Here is a 25,143-nt window from a genome sequence, read left to right on the forward strand (position 1 = left end):
TTGGTGCGACCCTTTCGCAAAGTAACAAGAGCCAAGGATGTAACTCAGTGGTAAAGTGTCCTGGGTTCAATCCCCAGTTACAAAAAATAAATAAATTACACAAGGGACTGGGTATATAATAGGAGCATGTACAAGGCCCTGGGTTTAATCAACAGTGCCACCAAAATAAATAAATAAATGAGTAAATAGTAGTGTGCTCAGGATTGGTATTATGAAGATGGTGAAATTAAAAAAAAAAAAGTACACAGAATAATTCTAATCTAGGGGCTGGGGATGTGGCTCAAGCAGTAGTGCACTCGCGTGGCATGCGTGCGGCCCAGATTCGATCATCAGCACCACATACAAAGATGTTGTGTCCACCGAAAACTAAAAACTAATATTAAAAAAAAAAAGAATAATTCTAATCTAGATTGTCTCTGGATAAATCAAGTAGCCACAGTTGTTTCAGCCATTTCTCGTAGCATCACAGTGATTTAATTCAATATATGGGTCACTTTCCTCTGGGAATTTTCAGATTGTGTGGCAAAAGGGTGGCTACTCCTCCTGATTTGCCTGGGACTGTCCTGTTTTTAACTATTGAAAGTCTCCCATCCTGGAAAAACCTCAAGCAAATGTTTGGTCACCCTTTGTGATTAGAGCAGAAGATAATTCAGCCTTTACTGCCTTTTTTTTTTTTAAATATGATCACAATATCTTTATTTTTATGTGGTGCTGAGGATTGAACCACTGCCTCACATGTGTGAGGCAAGCGCTCTGACGCTGAACTATAACCCCATCCTGCCTTTTACTGCCATTTTCAGCACAGTATTTCCATGTAAACAACCAACATTGTTTTGCCTTTTATGAATATAATACTGAATTACAAATAACTGGGTTTTGGTTTGGTTTGTATTCTTTACCACATAAATCAGTTTGCGTTGATCTTGTGCTTTAATTTCCTTAACCCAAAGGTATAGGACTTTGAATCTCTTTAAAATCTTTTCCTTAATAACTTTTAAGTCTTAGCAGAATTAAATTGCTATCTAATGTTGAATACTGTGTTATCTAATCTTCCAGTTTTGATAACTCTACCCTGTTAATCCTGTTCTGGCCTTTTGATTAAAAAGTTGTACATCTCAGGGTCTGATACAGGGTCTTGCCAGACCATAACAAAAAATTCCTATCTTTTATCAAGACCCACTAGATGTGGTCATCCTACCAGTTGAAACCTACCTAGGGAGAGCTGGGATTGTAGCTTAGCAGTAGAGCACTTACCTAGCATGGGCAAGGCTCAGGCTTAAATCCCCAGCACCACATTTAAAAAAAAAAAAAAGGCAAGCCTAGGTGTTTTCTACTCCAACTGCTATTTCTCAATCATGGTTGACAGAGCTATGTGAGAGATTTTATCAAATATATTAATGCCTATTGATACCTAGTCTTTCCATGCTTTGGTTATAGCATGCCAGTCTGGTAACCGTATTGCAGAAGAAAAGGTTATTATTAATACTTCATATATGCTAGCATCTGCTTTAATTACTGGAGGCAGAAATGAACAGCACAGAATAAGATTCCTGTCCTGATGAAGCTTGGGTCCTAGTCAAGGGAGTTCTAGTTTGACACATATCATTCTTGGCAAGGATTCGTTGTCCCTGGGGGATCATAACTTTTTTTTTTTAATCTAGGTGGTCATGAGCCTTTTTAACAATCTATTCTAAAATTTTTATGATTAGAAATCATTTATAGTTTTCTACCATTTGACGCCCTATATTCATCTCTATCTTTTTTTCATGATTTCAGTAGCTTTGTAGAGTAACTTATAGATTTCCTATTTATATAGTAATCAGTACCTTACAAGTTCCTTCATGTTTGGGTGGTGGAAACATTAACCCAGTTATTTGCTATGTTATTTCCTATTTAGCTGTTTAGAACTTCAGTTCTTATGAACTTGTTGATTAATTTCTATTTTTCAGCGTAATTCTACTTTTCAGCGTATTTATTATCTGTTAATGAAACAGCTCTTAAAAGTCACAATATTTACCACCATTACTGGTTAATAATAGAGCAGCTATCTCAAAACTTGAATATCACTTCCTTCATGTCCCCTGAACATAACTTGAAAATAATCCTCAACTTGCCATTAGGATTTTTCCAAGTATTACCTCTATTTAGATTTCATCCTTTGTATTATTTTAAAAACTTAAGCTGCAATCCATGGTAATTCTCAGTTGTCTTATGCCTCTTTTATATTTTGTTTATAATTCTTTAAAAAACTTGGAATATGTATTATATGTGAAATACCTCGTCCTCTACCACTGAGCCACATCTGCAGCCTTTTTATATTTTGGGATAGACTCTCACTAAGTTACCAAGGCTAGCCCTACTTTTTTTTCTCATTTTTTTTTGTTTGTCTCTGTAATTTGTATAAATATAAGAAGAAATTTTTTTAAATGAAAATACATAGTTGAGTAATTATTAAAATGTTAGATAAGATTTGATTTTTTTATTGTACGATTAAATCAAAACCAATGTCTTCATTTTATTAATTAGCTACCTGCGAGATGTGTGGGATGGTTGGTGTTCGAGATGCCTTTTACTCTAAAACAAAACGTTTCTGCAGTGTTTCCTGTTCAAGAAGTTATTCGTCAAACTCCAAGAAGGCAAGCATTTTGGCCAGACTTCAGGTAACGGTACAGAAACCTTCTTATTCTTTATATCTGTTATTTCTATGACTTTCACCATTTATCTGTCATTTGATTGTGTTTCATTGCATTCTACCTCTATCCAAGTGGCCAGTTATTTTGTGTCCCACATATTTTAGGAAATTTGTGAACTCCATAGTTTTATAACATTGAGTATCTATTTTAAATGGACAAGGCATGCTATCCAAAACAAATTATAAATTGCTTGTGTATACCAACAATAAAAAAAAAGAGAAAAAAAAATTGCTTGTGTAAGTGAATTGACAGTACTTACCCTTTTCGAATAAGTGAAAAGAAATACCTTTGTACATATAAAAAATGGAGCCATTTTCTTTCCCCTTCTTGTTTCCTTTTGAGTTAATACCAAAGTAGAATCTTTTAACAGCTTAAGGGAAACAATTTACTTTCTGGGTACAATTTTTACTCTCTGGTTTTAATTTTCCTTCATCCTTTTTTTTTTTTTTTTTTTTTTTTTAATGCTTGTGTGTATGTGTGTGTGTGTGTGTGTGTGTGTGTGTGTGTGTGTGTGTGTGTATTGTGCTGGGCATCAAACCTAGGGCCTCACACATGCTAGCCAAGCACAGCATTGTACTTTTCATTATGATGCAATTGCTACCTTGATCAAGCATTTGCTTGTTTTTGAAAATATTTATAGAATGGAAGGAGGATAATTATTCTTTCAACGGATGGAATCTTGACTATTTGACGTAGTTATTACTATTGAATCATATATAGCATTTTGTAAATGATTTTTTAATATCTTTCGTTAGATGGTCACATTTTTGTTTGTTTGTTTTACTTAGTGTGATCATTACATAGCACTGAAAGGGTTATTTAATCCCCCAAATTAAGGAAATACATCACTTAGATGTATTTCTATATTTCAGATAGACAGTACCTAAAGATCCTGAACAGTGGTCTGTACCCAAATGGATGGCAGTTTGTTACACTGTGAATTTGGCCATGATCATTTTGTCATTGATCTTTTGCGTTAGCACTAAAGGTATAAACCTCAGTCACTTGCTCTTTGAACATTAAATTATCTTCTCTTACCATGTAAATAGCAATGCTTGGCAGCCTGCATGAGTGAATAACAACTGGTTCTTTCTACTGTAAGAAGAAATCAAGTATCCACAGCCTATACTTTAACATTTTATGGGATATAATTTTTTATTAACATATTAATTTGCATATTGCTGTTTTAGTCTATGCCAGGTCTGCTACCCATGTTAGATATTTACACTGTAGCAGAACTCCAGAAAAAATTTCTCATGTTAAAATTCCTTGTATCTTTCCTCTGCTTTAATAATTTTCTAAACCCTCAATGTTTACTTAAGCAAAATGAATAGAACTGCAATCATGTTAAATTTTGGTGGTGGGGTGATGAAAAAGAATCCTATTTACTTAACTCTTCTTGTTTCAGGGTAAGCCTCCAACAAAAAAAGCAAAAGTTCTTCAGAAACAACCTTTAGTTGCTAAACTAGCTGCTTATGCTCAGTATCAAGCTACCTTGCAAAATCAAGCAAAGACGAAAGCAGGTAATATTGGTGAATGTAATAGGGGAAATATTTAATATAGATTCATCTAGCTTTTAGTAATGGTATTTTAATTTTGGATTCCATTTAAGCTGTTTCTCTTCCCTGTTAGCACATTATGACTCTTGACTTCCTGATGGTGAATTTAATTTGAGTAAATTATTCTAAAAGGAGTAGTTCCATAGAAAAGTTCTTAGTGCTTATCGAAATCTCAGTTTTATATTTAATTCATTATTTATCTTTTATGATCTGATTGTCTCTACTGTGGGTTATAAGGAGCATTGTGGAGAATAATGGGCAAAGAAATAAAACATACAGACTTCAAAGGGATTAGGGAGAGGAAGGTAAATAGGGACTGTTTCTAATAGAAGATTGTTAAGGGTGGTACAAAGGCAGGGAGATAAGATGTAAGACAATTTAAAACCTGGGTAAAAAGCTAAGTGTGGTGGTGAGCACTCAAGTCCCAGCTAAACAGAGATCAATGCAGTGAGAACTTGGTTCAAGAAACAAACAAACAAACAACAACAACAAAACTAATAAAGGCATTAGGTGGCAGATATGGGGTAAATATCATACTGAAGCACACATAAAAACCCAAAAGCAGAGCTGGGGATATAGCTCAGTTGGTAGAGTGCTTGCTTTGCGTGCACAATGCCCTGGGTTCAATCCCTGCCACCACAAAAAAAAAAAAAAAAAGAAACCACAAAAGCAACCCTAGCAGCGTTTGTTAACCTGAACATTTTCCCTAACTGTTCTTGTTTTCCTAATTGGAAAGCTTGTACTTCACTTTCCACAGAGCAGGTGTTGCATATAGAAAACTTTTTAATATTCTTTTTTTTTTTAAAAGACTGAGGGAGAGAGAGAGAGAGAGAGAGAGAGAGAGAGAGAGAGAGAGAGAGAGAGAATTTTAATATTTATTTTTTAGTTATTGGCGGACACAACATGGTTGTTTGTATGTGGTGCTGAGGATCGAACCCGGGCCGCATGCACGCCAGTTGAGCACGCTACCGCTTGAGCCACATCTTCAGCCCTATAGAAAACTTTTTGATCTTGTTGTTTTCAGTTGTACATGACAGTAGAATGTATTTTGACATATTATACATACATGAAGTATACCTCCCTATTTTTATGGTTGTACATGATGTGGAGTTACATTGGTTATGTATTCACATATAAATATAGGAGAATGCATGTAGAAAAAAGAAGCTATAGTTCATTTGAAAATGAACTAATCAGAATATGAAGCTGATCAGAAAATCTGAAATTCAAAATAAAATTTGAAACATTTTGAGCACCAGTAACGTCTATGCAAATGTTTCAAAATCCAGAAAACTCTGAAATCTGAAATGCTCTGATCCCAAGTATTTCAGATAAGGGATACTTGACTGTATGGTCCGAGTTAAAAGCTCATGTAATTTAGCAAAATTCTTCAATCTTTAACAGAAAAAAGAAAAACTTTCTTTAGTGGCAATAAATAAATTTTATTTTCAAGCTGGGGTTGTAACTCAGAGGTAGAGCGCTTGCCTTGCACCACATAAAAATAAGTAAACAAAGGTATTGTGTCCATTTACAACTAAAAAAAAAATTTTTTTATTTTCATTTGCACCTTAACAGTATGAGCTTTTCATTAAAAAAAGGTTTGAGAATTATAATATATCTACATTTATTTTATTTCAGCAGTCTCCATGGAAGGTTTCAGCTGGGGTAACTACATCAATAGCAATAGCTTTATAGCGGCACCAGTTACCTGTTTTAAGCATGTGAGTATGACATTTCTCACCTTATTTTGAAATGCTTATTCTTTCTTTAAATGCTTATTCTTTCTTACAGTAGTTTCTAAACCTTATCCTTAAAAGATGTTTGTTTTATACCTTAAAATTAAAATGCTTCCCTTTTATTAACTATTATACTTACTAGCAGCTAAAAAATAATTTCTGTAACTTTTATAAATAAAGTCTTGTATAAAGAAATTGCAGTATGGGGGGGGCTGTAGCTCAGTGGTAGAGCGTTTGCCTAGCATGTGTGAGGCCCTGGGTTCAATCCTCAGCACCACATAAAAATAAGTAAATAGGGCTGGGGATGTGGCTCAAGCGGTAGCGCGCTCACCTGGAATGCGTGCAGCCCAGGTTCGATCTTCAGCACCACATACAACCAAAGATGTTGTTTCCGCCGAAAAACTAAAAAAATAAATAAATATTAAAATTTCTCTGTCTCTTTCTCTCTCCTCTCTCTCTCTCTTTAAAAAAAAAATAAGTTAATAAAGATATTGTGTCCATCTACAAGAAAAAAGAAATTAAAAAAAAAAAAGAAAGAAAAGAAATGAAATTTCAGTATGAGGGATGGGAGTGTAGCTAGTGGTAGAATGCTTCCCTAAAATGTGTGAGCCTCTGGATTCACACTCCAGAGGTGTGGCTCAGTGGTAGGGTGCAACCAAGCATGCACAAGGCCCTGGGTTGAACTTGCAATTTAAATGCTTTTTAAATAGGGAAAAGTACTAGTCTCATCCAATTTTCTTATTGAGTGAAACATATATATGTATATATTTTACCAGGCTTTGTATATCAAAAATAGTTGCATATTGATAATGTCGTGGCTCAACCTAACATCCATCATGTATGTTACCTGCATCTTTGTGATTTGACTAAATAATTCAAGGATATTTTTTTCCAGGGTTTTCCTAATGTAAAATCAATATTAGTAATGTGGCATTGTGAGCTGAAATAAATGTTATGTATCATCAAAAACCCTTTAAGGGCTGGGGATACAGCTCAGTTGGTAGAGTGCTTGCATCACATGCACAAGGTTCAATCCCCAGCACCCACACACACACACAAAAAAAAAAATTTTTTTAAGTTGTTCTTTTCAGGGGCTGGAGCTGGGGGCTCAGTGGTAGAACACTTATTTAGCATATGTGAGGCCCTGGGTTCAATCCCTAGCACCACATTAAAAAAAAAAAAAAAAAAAAAAAACCTAAATAAACAAAGGTATTGCATCCATCTACAACTAAAACTATTTTTTTTTTTTAAGGTGTTCTTTTCAGAGCATCTGAAGTACTTCAAATTTAGTGTCAAAAATGTCTGATGACGGGGCTGGGGATGTGGCTCAAGCAGTAGCGCGCTCATCTGGCGTGCGTGCGGCCCAGGTTCGATCCTCAACACCACATACAAACAACCATGTTGTGTCCGCCAATAACTAAAAAATAAATATTAAAAAAAATTCTCTCTCTCTCTCTCTCTCTCTCTCTCTCTTTCTCTCTCTGTCTCCCTCTATCACTCTCTCTTAAAAAAAAATGTCTGATGACAAGCTTTTTTACTTTTGATTTATCTGTCATGAATTCTCCAATATTTTAACTTGTCTAGAAGTTTAATAAATATTTAAAGATTCTCTGTACACGTATAAAAAGGAAAGGGAATTTACAAAATAATGAAATTTTGTGGATTTAGGACTTTATTTTAAGTAGCCCAATTTTAAATAACATCATGTGAACAAAAGTCAGTTTGGTTTCCTGTTATCATAATCCAAATGAATTTTCCACTCTTTCATGGCCAGCAAAGAATTTTGATCACAATTTAGCATATTAATTCAATGGTAGAAATACAAATTAAAGCCCAGTTCATTAATTTACCCCAGGGTTGGGGGTTGTTACTATTTATTGAAAGTATAAATGTTAAACCATTAGCGACATGCTGCCTTTCTAAAAACAACCTGAAGTGGATTCTTTTTCTTTCTTTCTTTCTTTCTTTTTTTTTTTTTTGGTAGTTGTCTATGGACAACAGGCCTTTATTTTATATATTTCTTTTTATGTGGTGCTGAGGATTGAACCCAGTGCCTCCTACATGCTAGACAAGCACTCTGCCACTGAGCTATAGTCCCAGCCCCTGAAGTGGATTCTTATATACATATTTCATCAAGTAAGTGATTTATTTTGCTGTAATGTTGATGATAGTGTCACAATTGTAAAGTATATTACATGCAAGGCACCAGCAGCTTTAGAAAACTAATTAGCAAATCCATAACTCTCTTGTCTTAGAATATTGCTTTCTAGTCCTGAGAAGCTCAGAATTAACTGTTCATCCCAGATTCCTGCAACATTTGTCTGTTTTCTCCTTCTAAAAGGCCCTCCTATCTCTTCAGATCTGCTTTTTATCTTTTAATGGCATTAACTAGGTCAGCCCATTTTATATAAGTAGTCAGGATTTTTTAAAAATAGCATTTCAAAGTCCCAACAGCACACTTTAGTTCCTGTACATATCTTTGAACAGTTATACTATATTAAAGTTTTTTTTCTGAGCCTGATTAGGTGGTACATACCTTTAACCCATTTACTTGGGAAGCTGAGGCAGGATGATCACAAAGTTCAAAGCCAGTCTGAGCAGCTTAGCAAGACCCTCTCTGAAAGTACAATTTCATAAGGGCTGGGAGTGTAGCTCAGTGGTAGAACACTGCCTAGCATGCATGAGACCCTAGGTTCATTCCCCAGTACCACCAAAAATATAAAGTTCTTGTGAGAAAACTTCTATTTGAAATTGATTAATTTTGTTTTCTACTTTGCTTTTTTTAAGATTAAAATGTTCTATCATAGAGCACGTAATTACAACCCTGGAAATAGGCGGATTTCTTCTTCTTCAGTTGAATTCAGTGTAAAACTATGGTCTATAATAGGTCTTAGCTCCTCCTGCCCAAGACATTGATGAACTAAAAAGAAAAAAAACATCATCTGCCTTACAACTCACCTCTGTTCTTTTCTTGTCAGATATATATATTACTATTCTATTTTTACAGGTTAGAAAATAGAGTCTATTGAAAAAGTTTTGCAAGGATAAATACTAAACCGAGAATTGTGGTTTCCTGCTGAGAGGAGTAAAGGGAGTGGGATTGAAGATGGTAATCGAGGGTAAACTTTAATCTTACCTTTATCAGTTATGAAAAACTTTATATTGAGAATTCCTCAGTATCTTAGTAGTATGGGCTGGGGATGTGGCTCAAGCGGTAGCGCGCTCGCCTGGCATGCGTGCGGCCCGGGTTCGATCCTCAGCACCACATACCAACAAAAGATGTTGTGTCTGCCGAGAACTAAAAAAAATAAATAAATATTAAAAATTCTCTCTCTCTCTCTCTCTCTCTCTCTCTCTCTCTCTCTCTCTCTCTCCTCTCTCTCTCTTTAAAAAAAAAAAAGTATCTTAGTAGTATGAGTTTTCTTTATTATCTTAATCAGGATCTTCATTTGAAGCCATTTGTTTTAAGAGGTTAGAGCTCATGTTAAACTCAATTTTTTTATCTTTTAGAATTAAGTTTTCATGGTCCTCCCCCCAAGATCGTTTTGTCTCTAAGGGGAGTTGGTGGCTTTGACTTTAGGAAACTTATTATCAGGAGTTGAAGACCCTGCCTTGTACCATCAGAGTCTTCTTGATACTTGCTCTAACTGACGTAGGTTCATCAGTAGGGCATCTTCTTGTGGACTCTGTCTGCCATCTCACCTACATTAGTATAGGTTAGGAGTCTTTCCCTGCTCCTAGGGGATTCTTTTCAAACTTACTTTTAAAAAAGCACCCAATGTGTAATGTGGAAGACAGAGCTTTTCCAATTGAAACAGGAATTGGGAAGTGCTGGAGAGAGTGATATTGGTCAAATTATATTGTTATATTGTATATTGAGTGCATGTACAAATATGTAACAACAAATCCTATGAGTGTGTACAACTGTAATGCACCAATTTAAAAAAAAAAAAAAAGTGTGTGTGTTGGGGAGGGACAGGAATTGGCATTTAAGTGTCTGGCTTCTTTAACTTAACCCAGCCTCTTCTGGAATAAGGATCCCACATAAATATTTCCTCTCTTTCTGTACTTAGATATTATTGTAATTAGTACTTCAAGAATAGAATTCTTTCCATCACATATCTCTTAAACTTCTGGGAACAAAGTTTTGGCAAACTATGTCTAAAACCATAGCCTCTTGATGAAAGTACAATAGTGACTTTAAAAATAATCTGCAATGGAATTGGATACCCATTATTTTTCAATATATCTACTTCATCAAAATCTGTATATTATGTTTCCATATTTCTGACATATCATTTTAACAAGGTGGTAGTTTTTCAGATATTTAACTATCAGAACATTAACTCTTACAGCACAGAACCTAATAAATCTGACTCAAACCTCAGAACACAGCCAGGGTAAAAGGAAACTGCACTGATTGGTTTGGCAGGACTGACTAATACTGCCAAAGCCCCTTGGCAGTCCCTGAGGTTAGAAACCACTAAGCCACTTTAAAATAATCCTAAATTTTGTGATCACAAACTGAGAGACCCTTTAAAATCGTCTAATTCACCTAATCCATTTTAATTTTTGCTTTTTTGTTGTTTTGTTTGAGATAGGGCCTTGCTAAGTTGCTGAGTCTGACCTTGACATGCAATCATGACTCAGCTCTCCAAGTCACTGCAATTGCAGGCATGCACCACTGTCCCCAACTTCCATCTTTTTTCAATGCAGAAACTCTTATTACTTTTTTAAGTAGCTGAATAGTAATTTGTCAAGTCCCAAAAAGCAGTATCCATATCTATAAATTGTGGAAAATTATTATAGATTTGGATACTGTTTTGGATATTTGGATATCCAAAGTTATTTGGATAACTCCAGTATCAGTTAGTTGATTTATGTTTATTCAGAACACTTTGCTTTAAATCACTTAATTTTTTTTAACTTTTTAAAAACTATTCCCTGAAGACCTTAAAAGAGAATACTATAGGGATATTGCTACATCGATGTTCATAGCAGCAGAATTCACAGTAGCTAGAGTGTGGAACCAACCTAGATGCCCTTCAATAGATGAATGGATTAAAAATGTGGCATTTATACACAATGGAGTATTACTCTGCACTAAAAAATGACAAAATCATGGAATTTGCAGGGAAATAGATGGCATTAGAGCAGATTATGCTAAGTGAAGCTAGCCAATCCCTAAAAACAGGTGCCAAATGGCTTCTTTGATATAAGGAGGACAACTAAGAACAGAGCAAGGAGGAAGAGCATGGGAAGAAGATTAACATTAAACAGGGACCAGAGGTGGGAGGGAAAGGGAGAGAGAAGGGAAATTGCATGGAAATGGAAGGAGACCCTCATTGTTATACAAAATTACGTGTGAGGGGAAAGGGAAAAAAAAAACAAGGGGGAGAAATGAATTACAGTAGATGGGGTAGAGAGAGAAGATGGGAGGGGAGGGGAGGGGGATAGTAGAGGAGAGGAAAGGCAGCAGAACACATCAGACACTAGTATGGCAATATGTAAAACAGTGGATGTGTAACCGATGTGATTCTGCAATCTGTATACGGGGTAAAAATGGGAGTTCATAACCCACTTGATCAAATGTATGAAATAAAAATTAAAAAAATAAAAGAACTCAAATCTGCCCCAAAAATAAAAAATAAAAGCTATAGCATTTCTTTTCATGTTTACCTTGTAAAATCAAGTAAAAGATTTCTTTCCTAGGTATTACAACGCAGGCCAGAATGTGCTAATACCAAATGTACATGAAACTATACAAAAGCTAAAATCATATTTCTTCAGTTATATATTTACTGACTTAAGGTACCTTCTATTTGGTACCCAAACTACATACTCTCATAGCTTGTTGATACTGTCATTGCTAAAACATTTCTCCCTTGAAAATAGTTATAGTTTTATACCAAAAAGAAGTCCTTTGTAAGGTGAACATTGTGACACATTCCTGTTATCCCAGTTATTTAGGAGACATAGGCAGGAGGATCAAGTTAGAGGCCAGCTGGGCAACTTAACACTGTGTCTCAAAATAAAGGGCTAAGGGTATAGCTCATTGATAGAGTGCTTGCCCAACTTGTGCAAGGCCCTGGGTTCAATCAGCAGTACCACAACCAAAAAAAGGCTTCTTTGTATACATGTATGCTACAACTTTTTAAAGCTTTTCTCATACTTTTCCATTCTGTCTCCTCAGATATACTTGGTATTACTTACATGACATATTCTAATTCTCTTTTTCGTACCCAACAAGAAAGTTAGCTTTTTTTTTTTTTTTTTTAATAGTATCGGGGGGATTGAACTTAGGGGCACTCAACCTCTGAGCCACATCCTCAGCCCTATTGCTAGGTGCCTCACTTGCTTTCAATTCACGATCCTCCTATCTCAGCCTCCCAAATCGCTGGGATTACAGGCGTGCACCACTACGCCTGGCACAATAGCATTTTTTGAAGGAATAAAGTTATCTGTATTTCTTGGTAATACATATCTAAATTTTTAAATTTTAAGGACGGAAAAATGAACATCCTTTTGTTTGTATATATGTATAATAGCAATAGTTTGTATTAAAATGCATGATCTTTTTCTCAGCTATATGTTTATATGAGTAATCTTTTTCAAGTTATCTTTTGGTTTTTTGTGGAGTATTTTCCACCCTATCCTTGATCTACATCACAAAATTCTTACTGAAAATAATAGGACTTGATCTCCATTATAATTAAAGAAGAATCTCCAGTGCTCATTCTAGACTGCAGACTTTCTAATAGAAATAAATTAGTTTCTGGCACTACTCAGGTTCCATCTGAGTTACATATTATGAAACAGATTCTCAGAAATTAATGAACCCTCATAAAATGAAAATTGCCTGTCTTATATTTTAAAGCTTAATTTTTTAAAAAAACATATTGGCAAAAAGGAAAAGCCCAAGTAAATCTTGTATTGTTTTAATTGTTGTCTGTTCCCTAAAGTGGTTTTTAATTCTCATTTGGAGTTTCCTAGTACTTAACCAATTTAGCTTTAACATAGTTTGTTGTTGTTCTTTAATTATGGACTGTTTAAAGCCTTTCAAATTCGTGATCTTCACTTCTTATATCTTTACACATGCATAGCATTTTCTCATCCTTCGTCTTCTATCCCAAGCATTTTATTTTCCTTTTGTAGTCTCCTTGAACTCCCCATTTCTCTGCCACCACCACCTCAAAATGGTATCTAAAGGTGAGTGGACTCTCTGGAGAAGGTGGGAACAATCATTTTTTTTCTTATTTCTACTTCTTGCCAATTCAGTAAGTATTATGTAGAATTCTTGTTTCTTTCTTTAATGTTTGCTCCTCTTTTTGGGCCAAATAATATATCATCCTTCTCTGCTAGATGGACTTTAGTAATTTTATGCTTGTTAGTCTTAAGGTATGTAAATGGTGGCTTTTTGTACATTTGCCATACCATGGGGATAGAGTCTTTCTTGGTTACTTATGTGTAACAACTTCAGATCTAACCTCTACCCACTTATGTATCTGCTAATATATTAAAGATTGTGGTTATCAAAATAACATTATAGGTTGGCAGCTCTGTGGAGGGAAATCTGTATTTCTGTCCTAAGCATCATGTGTGCCCTTTGAGAATCTGAATACTGGCCATCTGGACTATCTGAGAATGTTCTTAACGTTCTGAAAGTAAGACTTCCAGCCCCATTATTTTCTTACAAACAGACAGATAGAGGTTATCATACATTTGTATTGGGGATCCCTCAGCATTTGGATTTGGCCATGTCCTACAGGACCTGATGACAGCTTACCTTGCAGGGAAGGAGAGTCGCTCCCAGATAGCTCTCACGAGTGGCCCTGGAGCAGGAAGTGGTGGAGCAGATCTTCCTTGTTTGGGAGGAGCCTGAGGTGGACCTCGCGTCCTGAGTCTGGAAGGTAAATTTGTTGTTACCTGTAAATGATGGTTCTGCTAGTTCATGCTATGCCAATCCAGACTTTCAGAGGTATCCCTCCTGCCAGCAAGAGAAGACAGATGACTTGGATGAAGATGGCTGTTAAGCCCTGGGTCATTTAGTCTTCCATACTTGAGAATATTCATTTTAAACAAAAGGGCAGATATATCTGTGAAATCACATTGTTCAACACATTGAGCACATACTATACTATGACTGTGGTGCTCTTTCTTGTTGATGTTTTTGTTTCTTCATTTTTTTCTTAGAGTAAACCATATGGATTGGTTTAAGAGGGCCTAGCAGAACCACAACATTACAGGCAAGAACAAATGTCACTTTCTGCTACTTTCTCCTATACCAATCCAGACTGTAGGAACCAAAAAATAAGATCTCCCACTAAAGTGAACGTTATCTTTGTTTTTTAAATGAGCATTATTGACACTTGGTTTCTTCAATAAAATGTGACTAAAAATTATTTTCTCCAAACAAATGCTAAGACTTAAAAAAAAAAAGTCGGTATGACAGATTATCATATCTAGCTCCAAAGGGAATCCTTTATACCAAATTCACTTATCACCACATGCCCACCTAAAAACTCCAGCTTGTCAGTATAACTATACCTCTTTCTTCTCAATGGAAAATATACCAAATTCACAGATTTGGCAGTCAAGCAAAGAGGAATAGAAACTCTATCTAGTTCAATTGAATACAATTTTATGCTTGCATTTTACTGCATCTGTCTGCTCTAATTAGTCATCCTAATAGAAATAATTACATGGTCTTTGTATTAATATACATTAGCTTAGTCTTTGATACCTGTCTTCCTTCCATCCTTTCCTTTTCTGATCATAACTGCTGGCAATAGGGATGGCCCTACAGTCTAGAATGATGTAGGGGGAGATAGCAGAACCTTAAGGGCCCAATCTTTAAATTTAAAAAGGAAAGTAGTAGTCATAATGAATATATTTTTGGCACAACATGGGGAGATAGGTATGTTTTCCCTCCCAGAATCAGAAATAGCCAAGATTGGGTATGTCTCCAAGTTATTGAGGTATGTTCATTGCTTGAAACTCAAAGAGGTAGCCATTAGTTGATTCTGTCTTTGGTTTCTAGACTTGTCCTGCTTCAGTGTTATTTGATATTCTCTTCCTGTCCTTTAGAAATTTCATAAAACAATTGCGAGGATAGGAGTTAAATATTGTTTTAGGCTAACCTCTTTTTGGGTTAGCATCCACCACCAAAGTATGAGGGACCTTCTATGGAAGACATTTTCCCAGTGTACAAATTGGCTAGTTCTTGAAACTCTTGGATGTCTTAGTTTCTTTATCTTTGAACTTTGAGGTTACTTTGTTTTTTCCGTGTTTATTCATGTTATCTTTTATAACCTCACCTAATCCTTTTACTTATGTCCAAAGTTCTAAATTATATTTAATGAAGAGTTGATTATCTAGGGTCTCAGAAACAATTCATAATTATCTGCATTTATATATATTTGTAAGTTTACTTACTTGATTTAATTTACCATTGCATAAACTCCAAATAATTATGAATTGCATTATGGTTTAAGGATTAAAATGTAATAGAAATGGTAATTTGGGAATGTGTTATATTTTGGAAAATCTCTTTGTGATGCACAGTCCATTTTGTGTGCCCATCTTAACCATTTTTAACATTGGAAGTTTTCTCTTTATAGTAATTCCTTCATGACAAGGTTTGAAATAATTAATGATTTTCAATAGTACTCATCTCCCAAAACTCTTCCAACTCCACCTTTTTAAATAACTTTCCAATGCTTTTTCCCTCTTGTCTATCTTAAAAGAATGTATTTATGTTCTATGACTTAAACTTAAGTTGAAAGTATAGACAGCTAAATTTGTTTCTCCTATTCATGTTGTTGGAAACCTCATTGCTGATTGGAATTATTTTTCTTTCTGCTCTTTGACTACATCTTTTAAAATTAAGGATTAGGATAAGTGTATTCATTAAAAATAAGTTTTTCAAATCATCTTTATCTCATGAAGTCTACCAAGGTTGTATTCAGCTTTTAGGAAAGTTGTTGTTTAAGTCTTGTGTTAAAACTGTTGAATTTTGAAGTCAACATGAATCTGTCTAATATAATAGAGATTCTGTCATTATCTTAGAGTTTAATCTTGATCCTGACCTCTTCTGATTAGAATTTCAGTTAAGGGGGAATGACAGTTACCTTTTAGAGGGAATTGAATGAATTAAAAAGACATTTTTAGTTTAATATTTCGATTATTGATGGTAATGCTTAATTTATTTTATTTTGAGTAATATGTTTTAGGCCTTATGTTAATAAGATGATAATTTAATAATTTTTATATGACAGGCACCTATGGGGACCTGCTGGGGTGATATCTCAGAAAATGTGAGAGTAGAAGTTCCCAATACAGACTGCAGCCTACCTACCAAAGTCTTCTGGATTGCTGGAATTATAAAATTAGCAGGTGAAAAGCATGCATGATCATTTACTAGAAAATGCCAATGACACTCATAATTTTTTTAAAGTATTTTTATAAATTTTGCAAATATTGCCAGATAAATGATATGACATAGAATAGGAATTGACAAGTTTTTTTCTATAAAAAGCCAAATAATATTTTCAGTTTTGTAGACCATATAATCCTTTTTACCATTATAACATTCAAGCACCCATAGCAGTACATGAACAAATGGACTGTGTTCTGGTTATTACAGGCACTGAAATTTGGATTTCATAGAATTATCACATCTTACTAAAATATTGCTTTTCCTTTTTCTTTTCTTTTCAACCATTTAAAATTATGAAATTACTCTTAGATACCAGGCCATTTAAAAAAAAAATCATCCAGGCACGTTGGCATATGCCTGTAATCACAGTTACTTAGAGGCTGAGGCAGAAAGATTGCAAGTTCAAGACAACTTAGGGAGACTCTGTCTCAAAATAAAAAGGACTGGGGTTATAGCTCAGAGGTTGAGTTCCCTAGGTTCATCAGAAAATGGGCCAAAATATAGTTTGCCAACCCTTATGTAGGGAAATACTTTGAAAATTAACAAAAGTTGAGATAACTAAAAAAAAAAAAAAAATGTTATACAGTACATAATGATAAAAGTAAACACTATTGATAATGTTGTACATCTTCACTTCTTCCTTACTCTTCACTCCTATGGCCTCTACTGTGCCTGGCCCTTGGGACCTTATGGCTCATATTAGGGGTCCTAGTACATTAGACAGTATGGACAATTGATGTGTGAAAATATAAGGTTTGTTTTTTCAGTAAGCTCGTATCTGCCAAATGTTAAATACAGGCATTGTGCAACAAGGTACTCAATCAGTGGTACTGTGGTAAAGTAAATAGTGTACTATAGTACTTTAGAGAAGGGCAACCACTCAGATAAGGAAAATTATCCTTACTTACTGTGAGAGGGGGTAATCCTCCTCTTTGAATCTCATTTCTAGTCATTCTTCTCAGAACACTCTGCATACTGTCCCACACTATATTGCTGTAAGACTTTAACAAAACAAAAAAAAAATTGGGGGGGGGGGTACCGGGGATTGAACTCAGAGGACTTGACCACTGAGCCACATCTCCAGCCCCTTTTTGTATTTTATTTAGAGACAGGGTTTCACTGAGTTGCTCAGCGCCTCACTTTTGCCGAGGCTGGCTTTCAACTCGCAATCCTCCTGCCTCAGTCTCCTGAGCCACCTGGATTTCAGGCAGGCATAATAGCATCCAGAAACAAATTTTTTTTTTACAGTAGTAGGGATTGAACTCAAGGCCTTTCACATGCTGGGCAAGCACTCTACTACTGAGCTGCATCCCAGGACCCCTAAATATAATTTTAATTCTACTTTTCTGCTTAAGAATCTTTAATAGCTTCCTCATCCTTAAAGGATGTTAATGGTCACCCACCATTTATAAATATTGATGAGTTTTATCATACACCACTCATCAAACTTATTGCTCCCATCATAAACCATCTGTTCTGATGAATCTAGTCTCTCTCCTTAATGCAACATTGTTTTTTTCATATGCCCGGCATCACCATTGCAAGTGACTGTCCAAAGCTCTGTACTTTGCTGTATCACCATCCAGTTCAATCCCAACCTTTTCTTGAAATATTTACATAACTATATAAGCATCCTCTAAGTGCTTATATTATAAGCATCATAATTTAAAATAACATATTGTTTATGTCCCAAATGTTTAAATACGTTGCATTTTAAATAGATCAGTGCATTTATACAGGTGCAGTGACACATGCATGCAATCCCAGTTGCTTGGGAGGCTAAGGTAAGAGGATTGCGAATTCAAGGCCACCCTCAGCAACTTAGCAAGACCCTAAGCAACTTAGTGAGACCCTATGTCTATAAATATTAAAAAGAAGTGGGGATATGGCTCAGTGGTTAAGCATCCCTGGGTTCAATCCCTAGTACCAAAAAAAAAAAAAAATGCATTTAATATCTAAGAATTATTTCTAACTTCCATCTTTCACTTTACATTTCTGTTTTATCTAATTGCTTCATGTCTCCTTTTAAATCACTTTGATCTTGTACAATTAAGCCTTGTATTAATCATAGAATTCAGTAATATTTAGCAAGTTCATGAATTGTTCTGTGAGTTTTAGAACTAAAAATTTAATGCTTTAAATATATATTAGTATAAGAAAATGCAAGCTGAACTTGGCTTCTATCCTGAAATACAAATACATTGACCATTATTTCACTAGAGGCCTCAAATTAAGCCTTACCTGTTACCTTAAAGTTTGCTAAATTATAAACACGATATACATTTTTTTCCAGAAAATAAAGCTTATTATTTGCCTAGGACATAATTTTTAAGAGATTTTACATACTTTTTTGTTTACTGAATTTTGTACCTAGCATTTTAAAATTTTATTTCCCAATGAGACAGAATTTTAAGATTGTTGAAGTAGCCACATTGAGAATTATCTTAGAGCAATTAGTCACCTGATCAGCTAATAAAGTGATTTTTTTTAAATATACTTCAGCTAGATTTCTGTGACTTGACAAGGTTTTACTAATTTATCAAAATTTTCTCTTCTATTCTCACAACATTTTTTCCTAAATTTTGAGAAATTATCAGTAAATTGAAATGCATTCAAGGCAGGAAGATATGCTCTAAAAACAGCTGAATTAATCACATTGAACAAATGGTTCTCAAAGTAGCAACAGCATCACGCAGGGACTTATTAGAAATGTAAATTCTCAAACCACCCAACCTGTGTCTCTTAACAGATCTTGCATGTAGTTCTGTTGCAGATGCACACTAAAGTTTGACAGCCATTTTCTTCAAGGTTTTCTTATTTATTTGCCTCATATAGTGATTGATTTCTTGGTCTCAGGTTATAATGCCCTTTTAAGATATGAAGGATTTGAAAATGACTCTGGTCTGGACTTCTGGTGCAATATATGTGGATCTGATATCCATCCAGTTGGTTGGTGTGCAGCCAGTGGAAAACCTCTTGTTCCTCCAAGAAGTAAGTACATCTATCTTGGTGCTGTCTCACACATAGTGATCTTTTTTTTTTTTTTTTGTAAAGAGAGAGTGAGAGAGGAGAGAGAGAGAGAATTTTTAATATTTATTTTTTAGTTCTCGGCGGACACAACATCTTTGTTGGTATGTGGTGCTGAGGATCGAACCCGGGCCGCACGCATGCCAGACGAACGCGCTACCGCTTGAGCCACATCCCCAGCCCACCTAGTGATCTTAAAGTAATATAGACATTAAGATAATACTTCTTGGGGCTGGGGGTGTGGCTCAAGCGGTAGTGCGCTCGACTGGCATGCCTGCGGCCCGGGTTTGATCCTCAGCACCACATACAAACAAAGATGTTGTGTCCGCAGAAAACTAAAAAAAAATAAATATTTAAAAAATAATAATAATAATGCTTTTCAATGAAAGGAACTTTTGTACTAACAAAACATGTTTTCTCTATTTTTGTTACTTTGAGAACCTTAATACTCTGACAGAGAAATATGTTACTTTTTTTAACAAATAATTTAGGAAGCAATTGTACTTCCTGCTGAAGTATAACTGGTTATTTGTTTTGTTTCAGGTATTCAACATAAATATACAAACTGGAAAGCCTTTCTAGTGAAAAGACTTACTGGTGCCAAAACACTTCCTCCTGATTTCTCACAAAAGGTAAAAAAAGGATCTTAAAAAGACTGAAGAGCTCTTAAGAGAGAATAACTTTGAGATTTTTTAAGGAGTTGTTTTAATTTCATGAACTGGGTGACCTGGGTCAAATATCGAGTATATTCAGTATTTTTTATATTACTGATTAAAATTACTTATATACCTTCTTCATGAATTCTGAACAGTTCTGTCTGTTCTTATTTTAAGGTTTCTGAGAGTATGCAGTACCCTTTTAAGCCTTGCATGAGAGTAGAAGTGGTTGACAAGAGGCATTTGTGTCGGACACGAGTGGCGGTAGTGGAAAGTGTAATTGGTGGAAGATTGAGACTAGTGTATGAGGAGAGTGAAGATAGAACAGATGACTTCTGGTGCCATATGCACAGCCCCTTAATCCATCACATTGGTTGGTCTCGAAGCATAGGCCATCGTTTCAAAAGATCAGGTGAGTACCGGAAACAAGTACTCTTATTGAGAGTGTCATTGAGGCTGAATTATGCTACTTGGTTATTTTTCTCTGAAGAATAGCATAGACTAAAAAATACCATTCTAGTTGTTTGGGCTGCTTATTCTACCTCAGTTAGTGAAGGTTCAAATTAGTCTCCTAACTAATTCCTTTATATGCCTTCCTCTCACTCTCAATTAAAAAAATAATGCACTTTTCATGCATTAGGCCTTGGGGTAAGGCTCTGGGGCAATCCCCAACACTATAAAAAGATACATAAATAATAATATTAATTATGCACTCTTAGCCATGCCCATTTGATAGACATATAGTCTTTCCCTTCCCTTTCAATTTTAATTAAAATGTCAATATTAAATGTGGCTAGGTTTGGTGATACTAAACACATTAAAACGTGTTTCTAAAGTTGTAATTCCCAAATTATGGGATTACCAACATTCTAATCAGCTGAAATGTATTTAATAACATATGGACATATATCCTAAAGAGAGAAAAGACTTAATATTATTCACCATAAATGTAGAAGGCATGTCTTTCTGCCATGTTTTAGAGTATTACATACCTTGTGAGTTTGAAGCCTTCAAAGAAACATGATTTTTGGTCTTCTCACAAATGCTGACAGATTAGTATGTAACTTTTCCTTGTAGATATTACAAAGAAACAGGATGGACATTTTGATACACCACCACATTTATTTGCTAAGGTAAGAAGTTTTTATAAGAACCCTCATTTGTAAATTAGATTTGAAAGAGGGTTGTGGGGTTTTTTTCCTAAAATTATGGAAATCACAGTTACATATGTTCATTTAAATGGATTAAGATTTTATAATCCATAAGTATCACAAATCTTTATTATACTTATTCTTAAATTGTTTTTGCCTGAACTCTGTATTCTCTAATGGAAATTTAAGTTGTAATATTAGGTAGGAAGGAGAAAGAATCTGGTAAACCTTTTCAAATCGGTAGTAACATCTATAACATTGCATGTGCTTTCATATAATTTTTTAGGTAAAAGAAGTAGACCAGAGTGGGGAATGGTTCAAGGAAGGAATGAAATTGGAAGCTATAGACCCATTAAATCTTTCTACAATATGTGTCGCAACCATTAGAAAGGTAAGAGAATAGGTTTTGAAACAAATACAATTATAAAGGAACTGGGCTTATGCTAGTAGAAGGAAACACTGGCATATTCATTAATTGTGCATGTCTGGATCTTCACTGGAAAGGTTTATTAGGAATTTCAAAGTGAGTTTGAATTCTATTATCAGATCTTTGTGGCTTATTATGATAGTCATTTTGAGTCTGCTGTTTTTATTTGCAAAAGCATATCCTGAGTTAGAGAAAGAGTATTTCAAAGTTACTTCCTGGTCAAAGTTAATCCAAAACAGTATTATAACAAGGGCAAGTTTATCTTCAATTTTCCTGTGTTTCTTTTTATGATTTTTCTTCCTCTTGATATACTTTTTCTTTTTTTCTCTTTTCCATTTCATATGTAACTGTTCTTATGAAAATATCTAGAAGGGTTCTCAATTTTCAGTAAGTGTCAAGATTTCCTGGAGAACTTAAAAAAAAATAAATTGGACAAACCCCTTCCCTCCATTCCAAATTAATTAGTCCCTGTTTTGGGACCTCTGCATTGGCATTTTTTAAAGACCCCATGTGATTCTCATATACAGCTCTGGTTAAGAAACACCATTGCAGAATCTGCTTATGTAAAAATGTAGTAAATTGTGATTTACATCTTAATACAGTTGGGCAAACACTTATGATGGCTGCCATATCCCATGTGCCTCTTATTACCATCACAAAGCTACCCCATCTTCTAAAACTGGTTCTACCTGACTAGTGGTAAAACTTCCAGATAAGGGAGATCAGATTCCCATGATCTCCTGCAAACCTGTGTAATCAGAATAGCAAGAAATATTGCCTCGAAAAGAAGTTCTGTAAGTGATCTCACAGTCGGCAAGTTTGGGAAGTAGTGCCATTGTATCATGCTCTATTCCAGGGAAGTGAGATGATCAGTGAAGAGAATATCAAGCTTCGTTTGGAGAATAATTAATACTTCTGTGCTAGATGTGATTTGAACTCTTGGAAAGATTATAGTCATATGGAACAAAAATAAGATGTACAAAAATAAGCTTAATACAAGATAGCCTAAGGTGAAAGTATAGGCCATGTGTAGGAAATGGCAAGTTTCACATGCAGCAATATCAGGGAAGTTGCATTAGATATTTAGGTCAAGGTTTTTGTTGATGAGGTACAGAAACCCACTCAAGTTAGCTCACAGTAGAGAAACACAGACACAAGGTCAATGTATGAGAATTGGGAAAGCACAGATCCAGTATTATTCTCCCCTCCTTCCAGGGCCTTTCTGTCCCATCTCTGCTCCACTCTGAGTTGATGCCACTTTTCTTTCACTCTCTTTCTACTGTTTCCCTGCTCACTCCATGTGCACTGGCAGTCCCTAGCTCTATTTTATATAATAGCCTTTCAGTTCCCTCCCACCATGACTTGACAACAGTCTATGTGTCTGTTAATTCCAATGACTGAAAGAATCTGAAGGGCTGAACCCAGCTATTGGCTTGACTGCCTGTGTGATACATTTCTAGCCCCTGATCCAGCCAGCTATGGTTAGAAAGATGGAGAAGAGAATCCTGATGAGTGAGATACTTCTCTTCAGAGACAGAAGGCGAAACCATTAGCTTGAAGAGAAAGTTATTGTTGTATGTGTCCAATTTTAATAGAAATATCTAGAAGAAAGGAACCTGGGGACAGAGACTAAAAATAGTGTAGCCTTTAATGGTTGGCCAGGCCATCTGGGCATCTTAGTAGATACAAAAAGTTAGTAAAGCTTTCTGGATTGAACCCAGGTCATTCTGTTTAACAGCAGAAATGTTCATAGTGGATGAAGAGAGCAGTTAAGGGCAAGGATAAAGAAGAGACCGTGCCAGGCATGGTGGCGCACACCTGTAATCCCAGCAGGAGTCTGAGGCAGGAAAATTGCAAGCTCAAAGCCAGTCTGAGGAATTTAGGACTTAAGCAACTTAGTGAGACTATAAATAAAATATAAAAAGGGCTAGGGATGTGCCTCAGTGGTTAAGCACCCCTGTATTCAATCCCCAATACAAAAAAAAAAAAAGGAGAAGGAAGACTAAATGTTTGAGTTGGTATTGTGGGACCAGATGACCAGTTACCTCTAAAGGAATAAAGAAGGAGCTGTTGGCTTACTTTTAGAATACAGGTAAAAATGCAGGACTAAGACTCTGGACGGGAGTTAAACTCAAATAACTCTATGAATCATTGGAATATAAAGAAACTGACCATTAAATCATTCAAGGTATATATTAAGTTTACAAAACAAAGAAAACAGCCTCAGTCAGAAACTTAATTTTAAGGGCTGGAAGTGAAAGGGCAACTACCAAAAGAAATGAAAAGGGGGCTATAGAGATGGAAATATTGACCAGTAGACTGTATTGTGATGAAAGTCTATGAGAAAATGTTTCAAGAAGTTAAGAGTAATTATCAGGTACTTCCATGAAGCTGCAATTGGAAGAGCATACGTGCTGGGGGAAAAGGTCACTGGATTGAGTAAATAACCAATAACAACAGAAATGATTCAGCAAGGAATTGCATGACTTGTACCTCAAATTAGGCCTCTGAGTGCAGGTATACAGAGTTCATGGTCTATGCTGTTGTGCCTTTTGAACCTATAATTATTGCTAGAGATAAAATATTTTTTAAATGTAACAGAAATTGGGAAACATTAGAGTATAAGAAATGATGTTTTTGGACCAAGGTCCTAGTGGTAACAGGGCAAGATGAAAAAGTTTTCGGGCTGGGGATGTGGCTCAAGTGGTAGCTCGCTCTTCTGGCATGTGTGTGGCCCGGGTTTGATCCTCAGCACCACATACAAACAAAGATGTTGTGTCCGCCGAAAACGAAAAAATAAATATTAAAAAAAAAAAATTCTCTCTCCCCCTCTCTAAAAAAAGAAAAGGTTTGTCTTGTTAAAAAATGGGGGGGGGCTGGGGATGTGGCTCAAGCGGTAGCGCACTCACCTGGCATGTGTGCGGCCCAGGTTCGATCCTCAGCACCACATACAAAGATGTTGTGCCTGCTGATAACTAAAAAATAAATATTAAAAAAATTCTCTCTCTCTCTCTACCTTTAAAAAAAAATGGGGGGAGACTGGACTTCTTGTTAAAACAATATGAGGCATAAAGAAGAGCCCCTTCATGGGCCACCCTTGGGGTTGTGGAGAAGCATGATAAAAGAGGTCAAGTTAGAACTTAAAGCTGAAGAAGGTTTGGAGAAACTCCTTTGTGTGATAAATCAGCAGGAAAGAAGTAAAGGCAATACTACTTAGAGTGGCTGACAGTCCTACCTGATTAAATTGTAAAGAGCAGCAACTCTCGTGGTTGGTAAAGATACTGTTTCCCAGACCTCTGATATCACTTCTATATAGTTGTGCTTTTGTTTCTAGTGCACCCTACAGCTTACATAGGTTTTTCATTATAACATATTATTTAATATAATTCAATAAAGAAGCATTTTTTTCACTTCAGAGACCTTTATACAGTAGATTTTCCTTTTAGAATGTCATTT

At 35.4% G+C, this 25,143-nt stretch overlaps 1 protein-coding gene across 2 annotated transcripts in view; it reads left to right on the forward strand.

The window, feature by feature from the left end:
• Mbtd1 (mbt domain containing 1) overlaps nt 1-25,143 on the forward strand; it is a 61,862-nt gene that overhangs the window by 23,125 nt on the left and 13,594 nt on the right. The window contains exons 1-10 of one of the 2 annotated variants that reach the window (XM_077800499.1): nt 2,592-2,660; nt 3,566-3,681; nt 4,102-4,216; nt 5,891-5,973; nt 16,266-16,383; nt 19,283-19,417; nt 19,997-20,085; nt 20,287-20,521; nt 21,187-21,242; nt 21,547-21,651. In XM_077800499.1, the coding sequence (XP_077656625.1) occupies nt 5,899-5,973; nt 16,266-16,383; nt 19,283-19,417; nt 19,997-20,085; nt 20,287-20,521; nt 21,187-21,242; nt 21,547-21,651 (813 nt within the window). In that variant the 5' untranslated portion in view covers nt 2,592-2,660; nt 3,566-3,681; nt 4,102-4,216; nt 5,891-5,898. Of the gene's footprint in view, nt 1-2,526; nt 2,661-3,565; nt 3,682-4,101; nt 4,217-5,890; nt 5,974-16,265; nt 16,384-19,282; nt 19,418-19,996; nt 20,086-20,286; nt 20,522-21,186; nt 21,243-21,546; nt 21,652-25,143 lie in introns of those variants that run through there. The other variant, XM_077800498.1, reaches the window with a different exon arrangement.

This window comes from Urocitellus parryii, chromosome 7 (assembly GCF_045843805.1).
Source record: "Urocitellus parryii isolate mUroPar1 chromosome 7, mUroPar1.hap1, whole genome shotgun sequence".
Lineage (NCBI taxonomy): Eukaryota > Metazoa > Chordata > Mammalia > Rodentia > Sciuridae > Urocitellus > Urocitellus parryii.